This window comes from Aulonocara sp. 'chitande type north' Nkhata Bay, linkage group LG19, assembly GCF_057382095.1.
Source record: "Aulonocara sp. 'chitande type north' Nkhata Bay isolate Kocher_YH1m ecotype deep benthic linkage group LG19, A_spYH_male_GT1.1, whole genome shotgun sequence".
NCBI lineage: Eukaryota > Metazoa > Chordata > Actinopteri > Cichliformes > Cichlidae > Aulonocara > Aulonocara sp. 'chitande type north' Nkhata Bay.
In genome coordinates, this window is record NC_141362.1 from 23,069,165 (window position 1) to 23,086,419 (window position 17,255).

General features: G+C 41.5%; 1 protein-coding gene across 1 annotated transcript; it reads left to right on the forward strand.

The window, feature by feature from the left end:
• Window positions 1–347: 347 nt before the first annotated feature.
• On the forward strand, window positions 348–15,344 carry diras1b (DIRAS family, GTP-binding RAS-like 1b). Its single transcript, XM_086274576.1, has 3 exons — window positions 348–523; window positions 9,305–9,645; window positions 9,921–15,344. The coding sequence occupies exons 2-3, from the start codon at window positions 9,337–9,339 to the stop codon at window positions 10,206–10,208; spliced, it is 597 nt and encodes a 198-aa protein (XP_086130702.1). The 5' UTR covers window positions 348–523; window positions 9,305–9,336; the 3' UTR covers window positions 10,209–15,344.
• The last annotated feature ends 1,911 nt before the right edge of the window (window positions 15,345–17,255 follow it).

The following is a 17,255-nucleotide window of genomic DNA, read 5'->3' on the forward strand; positions in this document are numbered from 1 at the left end:
TTAGTGGTCACCAATGAGTCTATTGGTGACCACTCCAGCTATTAAAAATATATTATATGCATTGATCCATATGTATCTCTATGCAGTGATATATTCTTTATTCATATATTTCAGTGCAATTTCTTTCCATTTTGGGGGGCAGGTGGTTGATTACATTTAATCAGATTCCCACACATCCAGCCTTCACAGAATATTTTTAAGAGGAAGACGTTTTAAAATAACTTATTTTGCTGGCATCCAACCACTAGGAAGTGTATGAACCGAAAGAAAATCAAGTGTGGATAGAAAAGGGAGAGAGCATAGCACCTCCCACGTCCTATGTGCGAGAAAGAGAGAGGGAGAGACTGACAGAGAAAGAAATAGAGAGAGGGAGAGAGAGAGTCTGCTGTGGTGGTGGTGTTGGGAATCGGACGACATGAGCTCTACATGAAACGAGTAAAATGCTCTAAGACGCTTTCGGCGTTTGTCTTTCATCCTTCCGAACCAAGGACGAGCCAGAAGCGGAGCCGTTCTTCACGATCAGGTATCGAGATGCTCCTCAGCCTCCACATCTTACATAGAGATCAGATGTTGGTATTCAGTGGCGTAACCGCGGTCCTTCTGGCTGGCTGGCTGTTATGCGCACACGATTCCTGCTGCTCACGGCCAACCCGGGACAGCAAATCTCACTTTCTGCATCCATCTCGCCGCTGTTGTATCACAAGTTACATTTCTGCTCGCTAACCTCGGTCGTGTCAGTTGCAAACTACTGCCTGTATCCTCGTACAGCCATATTGGCAGTAAGCAGGAGAGGGAGATGGAGAGGGAGGGCAAATATATGAAGGTATTGGGGTTGTCATATTGCTTTGAGGAGTAAGGGAGGTGAGAGGGAGAGGGTTGGGAGGAGGGGGCTCGCTGCGACTGCGAAATGATGGCAGCACTGCGAGATGGCGATCCTCCGGTATTTATGAATGAACCACGCAGAGTAGGGTGGTCTGTAATGGCGTTGCGCACAAATCTGCGGAACCACGGCAAGCCCTCTCCCGCCACCGCTTCCTGACTACAATCGAGGCGGAGAATGCACGTCAACATTAATGCACATACACTAATGACGCCAGCGTGACGAATAAAGCTCGATTTTTGTGGCAAATGCTACAGTTAATCCTCCATCTGCATTTGTGCTCCCCCCTGGATCTGTGATCTTAGTTGTGGGTTTCAAGACTGGAAAGGAGATCCACCGTGAAATGTAAAGGAGCTGTGAATCATTTAGGTCCCCCGTGCGCCGGCGCGTGTGTGCGTGCTCGCACGCATATATGTGAACTTCCTGTATGAGTTTAACACTGCCAGTCATGATTGTATGTGTGTGTGAGAGAGAGAGGGAGAGAGAGATGGAGAGGAGAGCAGAGATGTATGGCAGTAAATCCTGTGAGTAAGCTTTAAAGTGTGTGGTTGAGAGTAGTTAGAGATGCAGACTGCATTAAAGCATTGGAGGAAAAGTGGACATGTAGGGGGAGTGTCCTGCCTGTCTGCCTGCCTGTCTGTCTCTCTTGAATGGCCACGGTTCAGTTGCATAAGAACATGTCTCTCTGCTGAAACAGGACAAAGAAGTGATTCAGTGGTAACAAGCAAAACCAAAGCGAGTTTATGAAGGTGATGATGTTTGAGATGAGTATGGGAGTGGATACTCAGTGGTGATGATGATGATGATAAAGGACCAGTAAAAACACAAGTCTAATGTGAAAAAAAATCCATAAAAACCTAAAAGATCCAGAAACAACTGGATGACAGGAAGGTTGTTAGCTGATAAAATCTGAGTAAAGAAAGTTTATTCAGAAAAAAAACCCCTCTCTACTACTATTGTGTAATGTTTCATCCATGGACTGGAGCCTGTGTGTGGTTGCTGTGTGCTGGATGACTGCCATTTGTCAGTGAATGAAACAGTGAGAATTTGAACTAGTTTTTCAGAAAGCATATGTATGCTCAGTGAACAGTTTACAGCTAATTAAAAGATCAATTATGAATCATTTTAGGCATCTTTTTCATCACATTTGAACCCTTCTGTGGTGTCTTAAATTTACCATTTTATGAAATGGTCATTACATGAAACTAGAAAAAATCTATAAAATATAACATTTGAAGCTTCATTGAGAAATCAGCAAGCGCCATATTATGAAAGAAAACGTGGCAGCAGAGGCTTTATCTTCACCTGCTCATTTATAGTCTGTCTGTTGCTTTGACAGCACAAGTCTGGTCAAATGCACCATCCCCGCTGAGTACCTCTGAACTATATATGGCATAGTATCTTCTTTAATATTGGAAAAGATCAATGCTAAAGCATTTTAGCTCTTCTGAAAGCATAAGCTCAGCTAAAAGATTTATATTGTCTTACTTATTAATATCATTAAGCAGAACTGCCTGAGTCTTGTGAATAACTAATCATGGCCCAGAATAGCTGCCATGGTCATTTAAGCACACTGCAACCTGTAGTATAACCAATATTTTGATTACACTTTTTTCTCACATATCAGCCTTTCAATGCCATCCATCTTCAACGCTCCTAAAAAGACATATATTTTTCTACAATTTGAGGTTTTAGATGAGGAAAAGTTAAAGGTCAGTTTCTTATAATCTCAACTGCGTCATGTCAGCATCACAAGCAGTCTGGACTGGAAAGCCTGTGTTGTTTCCTCCTTTAACCATCTGCGTTGTTATCAAACCTGGATCAGCTACTTATAAAAAAGAGAAAGAAAAGGGGGAAAAAACTATGTTCGGTTGATCTTGCCAGTAGAAACCATGGAGCCAATCCAAAACTACCAACCCTGTCACCATCTGTCACTGCAGGCAGGATTCTGCAGCACACTCCACCGGTCTGCAGTTAGTGCTTCAGTCAGGTCAGGGCCTTTACTGTGTCTAAAAATAGTCTTTCTTGAAAAAAATAAACCTGTGCACATTATGGCAGCTTTGAAAACGAGCTTAAGTGTTTTGTCACAGAGTCAGAATCTCAGTTTCTTTATTTTTTCCTCGGCTGAATTGCTGTGCGATTAGCCAGGTGCCTGTGTGTCTCCCAGATTGCCAGGCTGATGTATTAACAGGGTTTTACAAAGAGGCCAGACGGAGCAATCCATGGGTTCCCCCGGTCACACTAATACTCAGCGCAAGTAAACACTCAAAGACTAATTACACAGAAATGTGTGTAAAAGTGCTGCATAGCAACAGCATGATTAAGATTACAAATGCTGGTTACAGCTCAGGAATGAATCACCCTGAGAGGGAAACATTTTCCTCTTAAATTCTTTTTAAAAGTGCACATTTAGATATATTAAGGAGAAAGTGCAGGTAGAGGGGTGTTTATGTTAATCACAACCATTACCAAATCAGTCATAGTAGTATGGCAGCTTAAATGAATGCTTATCATCTCTCAAAATGCAAAGCTCTTTGGCTTATGTGTGAGGCTATCGCCATAAAACTGCTATGTGCAATAATCCAGACATTGTAAGTGTATATGTGTTTTCTTAAAACTTCTGAAAAAATGTTTTTCATTATTTGTATTTTAAATGTTTCTGTGAAATCTAGGGTTATTTTAATGACTTCTTCTAATGATATTCTGACTTTGGATAGTTAAAGTAGTCATGTTGGTCGGTAATAAAGCATCTGAGCATTTTTATTTCCTTTCCTACTCACTCAGAACAGGTCTGTACAGTGCACCCCACCTTGATGAACTTATGCCAAGGTGAGAAATTTGGGTGCTCTGATGAGTCCTTTTTGAACTACACACAGGCAGACCTTTACAGTTTTGTGGCTGAGCTGATGTTCCCGTGGCTCTATGTTAGTGTCAGTTCACACTGAATCAAACAGATGCTCCGGGGATATCAGAGGGCCTCAGGGTACGTGTAGTCTTATACAGAGACTGCTGGTAACTTAAGTCCTGGGAATTGGGTCAATGCAGAGCTGGCCACAAGCACAGAGGAGGTTAAGCTCAATGATTAGCTACTAAGCCAAGACCACAGGGCGTTCAATCTCTTGGACAGTGTAGCACACACGCTCCATGCACGAACGGTGCCGTCTGCCCAGTCACAGTATAGACTGACAGGGGTGATACCTGTAGTCATACATAAATCATTTACATTGAGTCTAAACTGAACTTTATCAATTACCATCTGTATCATTTGTGATACATGAGTTTTTGTGAGTTTTTTTCCCCCCTGAAAAATATGCATAAATTGCACAATAATTTTATAAGCAATAAATTACACAAAGTGCCAAATGTAAGGACATCAACACAAATTAAAATCCACATATATGTCAGACAGTTCAATAACTGTTCAATAACTTGGTTTTGTTTTGGGGGGGGGGGGGGGTCAAACAGAAATTTTTGGCAATTATTTCATGGTTCAGGCATTACGGGGTTAAAACAAATTTTCACTTGGACAGTAAAAGTTTTTTACAACCACATACTTTCATACGGGGAACTACTTACTTGCTTTCCTGACAAGAACTAGATAGGAACATTAATGCCAAACTTAGAAGTGTCCATTGAATATAAAACTGGAGCCAGGAGGCAGTTCATTTAAAACAAAGCCTACAAGCAGAGCAAACTGCAAGCCTGGCTTTTGCCGGAGGTCACAAAATTTACTATGTTTGCGTAAATTGCACAAAAACTACGTAAGCCTTTTTTTCTTGGCTTGGCCGAATAACTCTCCAAACTTAGATGGAGTCAGGCTAACTGTCTTCTCTCATTTTCAGTCTTTGTGCTGAGCAAACTGGCTTCTGGCTGTAGCTTACCCTGAGAAAGGTATTGTTATTTTCATCTAACTCTCAACAGCTAATATCAGAATTCTCCAACCTAGTCTCCTAACTTCAAAAATGCACCGTCATCTAACTAAAGTGGCCTTTTTTCATCCAACAGAATCAGAAGAATCAGTGTTTGGATTCACTGGAAGGACAGTAGCTGTATCAGGGGATAATAATCCAGAAAGTAAATAGAGAAAACTGCATATTCTTAATTCTGTGCAAAGCACCACACATAATATTTTAACTTCTATGGATGCCCTGTCTGTGCGTCATCATACTCCAACAGTAAAGGTGACAAAAATATGCAGCTTCGTCAGTCTCTTTTTAGGAAACTTATGGAGATGAGTTTTCACATTCAAGAGCTGTAAATGAAATCCAACAGAGACTCTAAGATAAACACATTCTGCAGGCTTTCCATGTGTGTGTTTTAGCAGGTGTGAGTGTGGCGAAGCAGAAGCGGCGACGGCATGCCTGAATGTGTGAGACTGAATCAAAATTTATAAATCGAACCTCTACTGTCTGCTCAAACCTAATGAAAACACCCGTGTCTAAAAATTGCCTCGCCAAGAGCACAGATTACATCCCGTGGCAAAACGCACACATACATACACACTTTTGAAAAGACCTGAGCTGATGTGTGCACCGAGAACAGGGAATCTTCTGCTTCACTGCACAGAGGCAGACACACATGACGCACACACGCATTCATACAGCAACTGACAGGCTGAGAGCTTAAGAAACTTTGTGTAGGTTTCACTGTGGCCAGAAAAAGACAAAATATTTCAGGCTGATAATCTGTTGATCCTGTAAAACACTCATTGCCAAATAGCGGTGTATTCTCAGCATTCCACTATGCACAGCCTGATTAAAATCCTTTCTCTACAAGATACCATGGGACCGCTTTGTGGGTGTCTATTTAATCACGCTCTTGATCTGTTGAATGGCATTGTGTTTGATGTTGGTTAATGCGCTTCCTTTGTGCCGCTGCATAAGTGGCTCTCTTGAGGGAAATTATGTGCATATTTTTGTTAAAGGTGACATTTCCTTGCTCGCTCTGTGAAATAAACGAGTGGAGAAGGCTGCGTTGCAGCTATTTTCTGGCGGAGAAGAGCAGAGGCCTCCTTGGTCTGTGCCAAATGCTATCTGCTAATGGAGTTTGGCTGCACTGATGCAGATGCATTTATAGTATACCATTAATTCATTAAAGAACTGCAGTCCTCTCATTTCAAATAAAACCAGAGAAGAGGATGGGGGAAAGGAGAGAGACTACTTGCGTTTGGGAAGAGTGTCATAAATCTCAAAAGCCTGGTATCAAGGACAAATGGTGAAGGAGCGGAAGTACAGTATGTGTGCCACTGTGAGGTTGCACCTGTGTGTGTAGTTATAGTTGCTGACAGAGGGAGGGAGAGAGATAATTATAGCTCAGGTGAAAAGTGGGGGAGGTTTTGATGAGCAGGATCTTTGTCACAGAGCTAAAATCCACATCCAAAGAAACCAAACAGACACCAACCGCGGCAGGACAACAGACTGACGGGGCCCACAGAGACTGGGCCCCATCGATTACAACCGGAGCGGCTTTAGTTTATTGATCAAACACCATGGAGACCTGGGGAGTGACAGATCAGCAAGAGGAAGTTTAGGTAGCAGCTCAAAGAAAGGCTAAAGTTGCGGATAAGTAAAGAGAATATTTAAGAGTTTATCAGAGCATGCATGTATCAGATGCACTGATATATCAGCTTCAAATCAAAGACATCATACCAGTCTGTGTGGCTTTGTCTAGATAGGTGGCTGAGTGTGGATCTTTGTGGATTTTTGTGATGGTGTTTGCTGCAGTATTTCATTAAAACTAGATCTGGTTTATTACCAGAAACTAGTAACTTGGGTCCTATTTTTGCAGCAGTCACCATATTTTCTCCCTGTAATTATAATACTATACTCTTCACATTGCTGAGTTCTAGAAACACTGCTGCACTAACCAAACTGTATACTTTGATTATCATTCCACAGTTTGCAGATGACTCCTTGGTTCTGTATTTAAATGGCATGTCCGACGCACTGTGAGATTAGCTCTATGTAACGTGTTTGAGTTAAACCGTTGGCTTGTTTCTGGGGTGTTTTCTGTTTCGGGCCTCTTGGAGGCAGCAAAACAAAATGAAAACAAAGCAAAGTCAAATGCAAGTCAAATATTTACACTGTTTTTGTTTTGGTCTCTACCAGCTCCAGAGGGAAATATCAGATTCCCCCAGGAGCTAAATGCTCCACTGTGTTCACCAGATAGGTGCGAACATTGTCAGTCTGCCATTTGGTGCCTGCTGCCACCACATACTGCACAGATTAGAGCAGGAAGCCAGACTGTACTGCAACACTCATGCCAGTTTTACATAATGAGTTAAAAGATAGATGAAGATGCTAAAATGCTTTGCAGATCTGAGATGGACTGCAGAGTTGTGTGTTGTATAAACAGCCATTTTAACCACCAGTAGGAGAAATATAAACTGTAGCAGCTTTAAAGACGGCAGCATTGTCTCAAGAATTAACTGTAATAAACAATTAATCCTCTCTAGATGCCAAATTACATCCAAGAAGGCCAAAATAAATTCACTTAGAAATTGGCTTTTTAAACTATGTTGAGGCATCATTCCTGCTTAGGTGTGTGTCTGTAATTAAGCAGGTTAAGCAAAAATCACTGTGCAGCTTTGACAGCTACATGGCAATTTTTAAAGTGTTACCTTTTTTTCATCACTGACTGCCTCATTAAAGCTAAGAGTAAGGCACTGTAGATGACTATTGTTTCTGGCAATTTTACAGCAGCGCCTTGTAGTTATGTTGCACTTAAGAGTTGTAAAGGTTAACATGACCCTCACTGCACATGTTTTCATTACCGCAGCCACGGTCTGAAAGAGAAATACGACAGACTTGAAGTCCCAAGAGGTTAAACTTCAGTCATGCATCCCTCTATCTAAAAAATGCAGTTTCAAGTTTATCACCCTTCTGAAGTATCAAGAGAGCCATTAGGGAAGATTTTCTGCTTCTTCCAGACCCGAGTAAAACAGTAGCCACAGGCTCACCTGAAAATTAAACTGTGGTGGTGTTCTCAGCAAGCTATGAAGCAGTCTTATACATCACACATGCTTACAGCTGAGAGACGGTCTATAAAATTCAAGAGGCACTCCCCAAATCCTCATTTATTTCAAACTCGTGGACTGATATTATCTAGAACCCAGCAAAGCAATTACAGGCACCCTGCCATCAATAGTGGGTTCCTGCAGTGCAAGCATGACAGAAATCCACTTATTCCATATGGTATTGATGTCGATTTACTGTTTTCATTATGACTGCAGCTTAGAGAGCAGCATGATCACAGCTGATAGAATATCTTATTACGGAACATTAAAGCACGTTTAGCACCAAAGCGGATAAATAATGCAACAGATACGATGTGCAATCATGTGCAGACAGCGCAAGCTCTCACAAAGATAGCAGTAGATTCTGTGCGAGGACATTGTTTAGATGCATATGCATGAGCTGCAGCAGGTAATGTTAGGAGTGATTAATTGTAGAGTCTTTCACAGCGCTGTGCTGCTGCTGTCTACAAACTGGGCTTTTTCAGTTAGTTGTGTTCATTTGCATGTTATCTTTATTACCTGATATATATAATCTGATATCACACAGTGTGGATTTAGCATTTTTAGTTTGATGACCGAGGATGAAATCTGCTGTGAATTATGCAATGCAACACTTTCTTTAAAGCCCTGAGCTTTGTGTTGTTTTGTAAAGCAAACACTAAACCTGGACTCTTTTCAAATTTTTAATACCAATAAAACAACCTAACAAGCACTGGCCACTTGCAGCAGCAAAGCTGCAAATGTAACACTGACAGGTGTAACGCTGAAGCCAGTTTGGCGTGAATCAGTATGCCTTTGTGATGTGTTTAGCCAACTGGTGAATTCAAATCCAATAGTCCATCTATTTTCTCAAATAGATTTCTGTGTTTACCCTTCACACACAACTGGTTTTCATCTTTTTACTTTTAATTCAATTCACTTGTATTTGTACAGCACCAAATCACAACAACAGTTGCCTCGAGCTGCTTAATTTGTAAGGTAGGTAGACCCTACGATGGCTTTAGTTGCTCTGACTCACTCTGTTTGGATCCATATTAGTGGTAGGCACAGTGATCGGTGTTAGCCATGCGCAGTGTTTTGTTCTTTGAGGCTTCTATGTTGGCTTGATGATTAATTAGAAAATGCGGGATTGTTTTTGGGGCTGAAACTGAAGAACCGTGACTATGCGAAGGGTATTGATTAGGGAAATGTCTGCATGAGGTGAAACACTTGGATCATTACCAAACTCATCTTTTCTAATTTGTATTCTGGCTCATAGTCAGACCACGAAAGATGGAGTGTTTTAAAACCCACTGGCCTGAGGTTAAGTTCTGCCAGCATATACTCCTCTTGTTCTGCTTCATTAAACAAAAGCTCCAGATTTTCTCTTAGAATCTTATCTTCTCATGTTCCCTTTCCTAATCTCATAGGTGTAAGACTATCTTAAACCCGAGGGGACAGAATGCCAGAACAGAGCAACGACTATCGTGTGGTGGTGTTCGGTGCTGGGGGAGTGGGGAAGAGCTCCCTGGTTCTGCGCTTTGTGAAAGGCACATTCAGGGACACCTACATCCCCACGGTGGAGGACACCTATCGCCAGGTGATCAGCTGTGACAAGAGCGTGTGCACCCTCCAGATCACAGACACAACAGGCAGTCACCAGTTCCCTGCCATGCAGCGCCTTTCCATCTCTAAAGGCCACGCCTTCATCCTGGTCTACTCGATCACAAGCAGACAGTCCCTGGAGGAGCTCAAACCCATTTACCAACAGGTGAGGAGTGTTTGTGTGTCTTTGGATGGCTGAGCTTGTTTAATCGCGCTGGGCTTTTATACTGAAACGTTTTTCTGCATTGTACTAAATATAAAGAGCAAAAGTAATGATGCTGTCTGGGGTAATCTGTATTGCATTAGTTCCTCAACTTTGTCACTGGTGATGTCTAAACCACAAATGCTTTCATTTGTAATGATGTATTCTCTTTGGGTGCTAAAACTACAAGCAAAATTCCCAGAAAATAACAAATCAAATCCATTTGCTTGCCTTTGCAGGTCCTGGCTATAAAGGGCAATGTTGAGGCTATCCCAATCATGCTTGTGGGAAATAAAAGTGATGAGACCCAGCGAGAGGTGGAAACCAAGGACGGAGAGGCCCAGGCCAACCAGTGGAAGTGCGCCTTCATGGAGACATCAGCTAAGACCAACCACAACGTAACCGAGCTCTTTCAAGAGCTGCTAAACCTGGACAAGAAGAGGAACATGAGCCTCAACATCGACGGCAAGCGCTCTGGGAAGCAATCCCGTGCCGAGAGACTGAAGGGCAAATGCAGCGTGATGTAAAATCCAAGAGAGGAAAGGAAAGGGAGGTGGAGGTGGAGGTGAGAGAGGGAGATGAAATACGGAGAAGTAAAGAAGGAGGACGCCAGACACCAAACGCATCATACAGAGCAACAAGGTTTTTGACGGCAGCGGGGTTCTCATCATCGACACGCTCCTCACAAACACAACTTACATACAGGAAACGTTTCAGTTCGGAGCATAAATCCATGCACATCCTTAACGGGGAAACAGGTGAGTGGGATTGAGATGACAAGTAGTGCGTGACACAGATGAATACAGAAATGGCAGGGGTGTGGACTTTGTATCCTCCAAGTGTCACAAAAACCTGGATGGAGCACTCTTCGAGAACTTGGGTGAGAGTACTGACCACGAAGACCAGAAGTCCATAAAAACGCAAGAGGTTTCTGATCAGTGCAAAATCTTAGATATCTTCTCTCACTTCTGCACCTCCCTGCTCAGCTCACACTTCACCCTTCTCATCTTTTTCATACCCTCTATTATATCGACTGTAGAGAAATGTAATGTACAAGTAAGCGAGTTCCAAAGCTCACTCATCTGGTAGAGACCCTGTTGTAAGTGACTGAGGTGTCTATCATGCTAGTACAAAGAGGACTCAAAAGTTTGACACTGCTAGCATGAAGCATCACAGCAAAAAAACAGATCACCCAGCCACACCCCAAGGACTTTGATGTATATAAATATGGGATATTTAGATATATTCCATCCAGTCTGCACATCCTCAGCCCCAACTAGTATATGATGTTGACTCAAGTTTGATGCTCTGAAGCTCAATTTTCAATTGCCATCGTCATATAAAAACACTTCTTTGCGTTTATCCCCCAAATGCTTATGGTAAAAGGTCATCTATGAACCCTCGAAATGTCCTCATCTGATGTGGAGAAACATCCAGCGGCAGGGGCTTCACGCATGCCATTGATACGACGCAACAATCCTTTTAAGACTCTCATCAAGTGTAGAATAACTCTGGCTGAAAGGAAGCTGGACTCTCATTGAAACATGAAACAGAAATACGAGTCTGCCTTGCCTACGAGGTTAATACACTTAGATAATCATTGCCAAGCTGGTAAGATGAAAGAGAACTTTTGGTTCTGAGAATGTCAGTTTGCTTTGGCACTTTTCATGTGAGAGTTTCTCTTTTTGCCTTTTTTTTCTAGTTTTCTTTATGATGCTCTTATAAAGTTACATTTAAACACATCTCCTTTAACAAAAAGCACACAGGGGAGAAAAGGCGGAGGGTGGATCTTTAAAGCTCCATGCAGATTGTCCAGTGCACCCTGATGCATCTCCGTACACTCATCACCTGTAACTCCAGGCATCAGGAAACAGAATGGGTCACAGAGATGTGCAGACACAACACGCACATGATGCATCCATGCAAAAAGAAAAGAAACACACACACATTTAGCTCTCTGATAGTCAATCTGAGTAACATCGTTGACTGAGTACATGAAGAAGAACAGGGCTCACTCAGCCTAAATGCCCTCACATTGCACTTTATATCACCATACACAATTTTATTTGCCATGTTTCCACCTACATGTGTATTAATAATTATCTCTGTTGTGCTGTATGTCCAAAGTGCATATATATATATATTTAATATATATACCCCTTTTTTTCATGTAGGACCTCTAAAATTGTACACAGTGTATACAGAGCAGCCAAAAGCACAATACTTTTTTCCAACATATCTAATTCTATTTTTTTGTTTGTTCTTTTATTGTATTTGTGTGCAGTTTCCATCCTTAGCTTTCATTCAACAGTCCTGAACATGGATTGCATAGGTAGCATGGTCACAGGTAGCTCTCTGTCTTGATGTATGGCGCTTTATTTTGTCTGGTTCTTGGCACAATGAGGTTGTGGTTCTGCTGAACAACAGGGTATCGTGATGTGACCGGTTAGCTGTGGACACAAAGAGCGTAAACGTTATGTAACATCAACCCCCACACCACCCCCACAGGATCACAGGTTGTGGGACGACGATGAGGGGTCAGATTATTTGTCTGCTTTTCTCCATCTCTCAGGCGGTTTTGACAACAATTAGCGTGGCGGATAATCTGCTCCTGTACTGTTAAACCCAAAGACACAGATGATAACCCCTTTTAACTGTGTGTTCATTTCTCAAGAAAAAAGGAAGAAAAAAGAGAATAAGCACAGCAACTAGTCTCGTCTGTCTCCTTCTCTGTCTTTATGTGTGCAGCAGGATCAACAACTGGGCACTTTAGGGTAACATTTTACTTGAAGACTTGCTTATTAATCAGCGACGCCTCATTCATAAGCACCGTGTAAAATGTCCTACCTTTATCATTCATGCCCACAAACCACTATAAAATGATTTCAGACGTGTAGATAAGCAGATGGAAATTCAGCGAAATGTTCACAAGAGCTTCAAGTAAGATGTTACCCATGTAAAGAAATACTGTACCCACTGTCTTTCTGGGAAATGTTGTTACAGTAGAAGGTTTGGTGTTGCTATGTACTGTAATATACGGCTTAATAACGATACTCATGATCTATTGTATTTGACGCATCCACTCTTCAGATCTATCAATCAGATAGCACTAGCAAAATGTGAATATGTAACTAAAAGTTCCACTCCAGGCTGTAATTTTGTTTTTCTGTTTATTTTGAAAGCTGAATGAATCTGTTGTTATTACTGTGTTGTACTTTGCACTAATGTGAGGTCCTGTTAAACCCAAACATTTATATTGTAAACATACCCTTTACTTGTTAGATGCCAGGGATGCTCACTTGTACTCTCTTATTTTCTTTTTTGAAAATCTGTTTAAATTCCAAAAACAAGATGTGTAAAACAGATATATAAGTTGTATTTTAATCACTTTCTTTTCTTTCTTTTTTTTTATTAATTCATTTATTTTTAACCTGCTCTATATAGATAGAGTGCAATCTACGGGTTGTGGCCATTTGACGAGCTAAAATTTGAAAAAGAAAACCTTAAAAATCGCCTGCAATGATTTTCAGACCGAGTTCTTTTCTGGTCTGACGCAAAGCCACCGGCAGTGGTGCACACGCTGCATAGATATCAGCTTGACACGTCTGGTTGCCAGATTGTGTGCGCATGTTTGTGCAAGCTGCTGTTCTGCTGACGTTAACAGGAGACTGTCATTGTTCATGTTCCTGCATGGAATATGATACAACAGGGAAGGAAAAACAACAATGAGGCAGCGTGAGAGAGCACTATGGACAACAGGGGCCTGTGCTATTAATAGACATAGAGCAAATATATGAAGTTCAACTGCACTAGCCGTGGCCTGTATAAGAATCGTTCGAGCTTTCATGTGGGAGCCGTTGAAAGAAGACGTTGTGCTTGTGGAGTGTGTGAGCTATTGAGTTTGTGGATTGTGTGAGTTAAGTGCTCGCAAGAATCAGGACAGACACTTCTGCCCCTGTCCCTCCATGGCGTGTCTCATCTCATTTATCCATGAACCATATTCCCTGTTCTGTGTGTTTAACCGGGAGTGCATTCATGTACATGCACATTCATCCACCTTATTTATATATATTGTTTTCACGTTAATTCACTCCGGCCTGCACGGGTGTGTATGTGCGCGTGCTTGTGTTGTTGCTGCTGTTGTACAATCTCATGAAGTGTCTGTCAGATGTTTGCAGCTTTCCCGTGGAGAGTGCCTACACATTCTGCATGAGTCATCCTGCACAACACACACCCCCTATACGCACACACACTAGTATATAAATCAGGCATGGAGCTGAAATAGAATGACTGCATGCCCTCGGTTGCACACACACACATACACACATATTACATTCACACAGGCCTTGTCAGTGAAACATCATTTGCTCTCTGGCTGTTTTCCGCTGTTGTACCTCTGTTAGCGTTACTTCTGCATAAATCCGCATAAATTGTGAGCCGTTTTCATATTCATTCTGTGTGTTTTTGCTTGATGTTTGCACTTACTGAAAACCAACCCTCCTCGCATCTGATTGTAGATAGCTGTAAATATTGTTCAAAGGTTTCAGAGAAGCGAAGGGAGAGCGTGCAGATAAAGGATGCCGTGGTGGGAGCGCGCAGTCTCCTGCACATTCTTTGTATAGTCAAAACCTCCAATCAGAAGTAGGACAGTTAAAGTTTTCTTCATGTGAAAGCTTTACGTTGGGCTTTTTTTTTTTTTTTTTGTATGCTGTAGCAAGAGAAGCACTGGCTTTAAAGGAGGAACTCTATGGAGACCAGCTATGTTAAAGGTGACTAAATGATAAGTTATAAAATGAATAATCATACGAATGGATGCAGAAAGATGTAATTGAACCATGAAATTGTGGAACTTGGTGGATATTTTAAATTTAGAATAATTTTTGCAATTCCACACTCTTCTTTAATTAAAAAATGCTGCAGGTATTTTCATTAAAATGTTGCTTGTACGATGATATTTTCATGGTTAAATTACACATTTAGTCTTAATATTGTTGGTATGATCACTTATTTTATGACATCAAATATACTTATTGCCTAGTAACAGCTATAGTTTGGGCCTCCATAGATAACTACATTGGTGGCACAGATTGTTGTGTAGGACCAGGTAAAGTTTACTTGAGTTGTTTGCCACCAGTGAGGTCACAGGGTACTTTCTGTTCATCTTGCTGAGGAGTCTCATACAATAAAGGGAGTGGGGTTCGGATTTGTTCTTCTGTGGCTGCAAGGGAAACCTCAGACCATGTGAAGCTTAGAGAACGAGCACTAAGTTAAACCTTTATACTCAAGAAAAGCTGTGGTTTTCTGACACACCAGGCTTTTTGTTACCAGCGAGGGGCAGGTTGTGCTCCTGTCCAGCAGGGCTTCATGCCACAGGAGCTAAAGGAAATCGGTACCGGAGGATCAAAATACAAAAGAACTCCCACTCTTCCTGCCAATCACTCAGGCTCACCCCTTTACATTTCATCTGATCGCCTCAGATCCTAATGAGCAGTATACGGCGGGGAATTTAGCCTAGACTTTGTGGGTAACGTAGTTTGGTACTATCGAGACGCTCTGGCCCTTCATTCCTGCATGGTCCCTATTGGTGTTCCAGCCAGCATGAGAACAAGGACACAAACTGTGAATCATCTTTGTATTTTTTAAATAAATTCCTCTGCAACATTTATGGCTTTGGTTTTGTAAATGGGTTATTTCTTTTAAGCTCTCATTGTTTTTGTAAATGATTTTTCTTTGGTTCTTCTTTTTTTCGTTGGGATTTTTTCATTTGACTAATTATAATGTATAGATATTTATTCTAGCAATAGTCTTCCTATTAAAATATACTGTGCTGATGCATCCTCTGAATAACTGAAACTAACATATATAAATATATATATATATAAATATATATATATACATAGAGAGAGTGTGAGAGAGAGAGAGAGAGAGGTGATAATAATAATCAAATCTGCAAAATGATTTTCTTAATAAAAATATGAACTGAGGAGTGTTTCGTGTCATTTTTTTAAACATTCTCACCTTTTGCTTGCCGTTTGTATCCATGCAGTGATGTGGATCTTAGAAAATCAGTGATATTATGGTCAGCCACTTCAGTCCAAAGCCTTAGGGAAATCACGCAGGATAAATACACATAAGGGGCAACAGGGTAACAAGGAACAGGTGGACATACAAAAGGGAGGGGAAAGAGCAAAGACAGGAAGTAAAAACTTGGCAGAGAAAAAATAAAGCAGCCTTCAAAATAAGAGAGGAAATAACTGAAAGAATTAAAAGCATGCTGTAGAAACCCTCTGTGTAAGCATTATACGATACAGCATATTCCTTGAGGAAGCATATGTGGATATAGTTTAGGGGGGTTTACCCTGTAAAATGTACGATATTTAAAAGGGAGAACATTGTGTGCAATATTTCCATCTTATCTAACATACAAATAGAAAAACGGCTTCCATATGCCTCATTTTTCATTTAAGAGTACTAAAACACTTACTATTCAGTTACATTTACAGTAGTGGGCCAATATTTTCCCACAATCCTTTGCCATTTACAGTACATTACTGTTAAAACCTACTACAATATATTGCTGTTTGTGTTACATTGTAGATGCTAATTAAATCACAGGTTACAGTGCAGCAATCTTCTCTGCTTGTTGACTAACATTCATGTAAAAGCTCTGCTGCTGGCATGACTTTGGAAGGGGTTTATTTCTTTTCAGCGACTCTCAGTGATTCTCTTTGATAGTTCTTTTTTCTCATTTTTTAATTTTAAAATGTTACTATAATAATTTAAATTATTTTCCCAACTCGGGATCGTTGACTTCTTTCACCCATGTCGTGCTGCCATGACATGCAGACTCTTTACAGTTTATTAATTCATCACACAGAGATACTGGCTTCCCCCCTACTCTTTCTTTCATTCTCTCTTAACCCTCCAACATCTGCTCGGAGATGCTGTGCCCGGCACGGTTGCTATGGAGACAGTGTGACGTTGACGGTGGTTGTCGCATCAGTGTGGTGTGACCCTGGTGGCGGAGATGCGGCGACAGGCGGGTCTCCCATCCTGCTCCTGGGGTGGATTAAAAAACATGTCATTCCCCATGAAGGCCAGTGTGGCAACCCCTCTGCTGGGTCTTAATTAGACAATTATCGTGTCTGAATACACACATAAAAATGAAACACATGAGACACCCTGGGAAAGTCTGTGTTTCCGTTTGGGTCTAAGATTAGGCTGCAGGAGTACACGTGGCATACGACAAAAAAAGGTGTGGGTGGGTGGATGCCACCTGTCGGCCTGTGAACATCTTTAAGTGGTGACTCATGGGCTTCCACCGCGGATTTCTTAGAAAATGAAAAGTATTGCTTGAATCCAGTGTAACCTATGCTGCTTCCTCACACACAGGATGGAGAGGGAGGGAGGGAAGCACGGGGTCTGAAATGGAAGAGAGAAAAATGAAGAGGGAAGAGAGAGCCAGCAAAGGGAGAAAAGGGGGAGATGAGAAAGGTGAGGAAATGAAAGGGAAATGTATAGGCATCAGCATAATTTCACTGGTCTCTGGAAACGAGGCCAATGCGGTACTCTGT

Excerpts from the sequence above, each read along its gene's own strand:
- diras1b (XM_086274576.1), top strand. The coding sequence starts at position 9,337 with ATGCCAGAACAGAGCAACGACTATCGTGTGGTGGTGTTCGGTGCTGGG. Across the intron at positions 9,646-9,920 it reads TCAAACCCATTTACCAACAG|GTCCTGGCTATAAAGGGCAA; the intron begins GTGAGGAGTGTT and ends TTGCCTTTGCAG.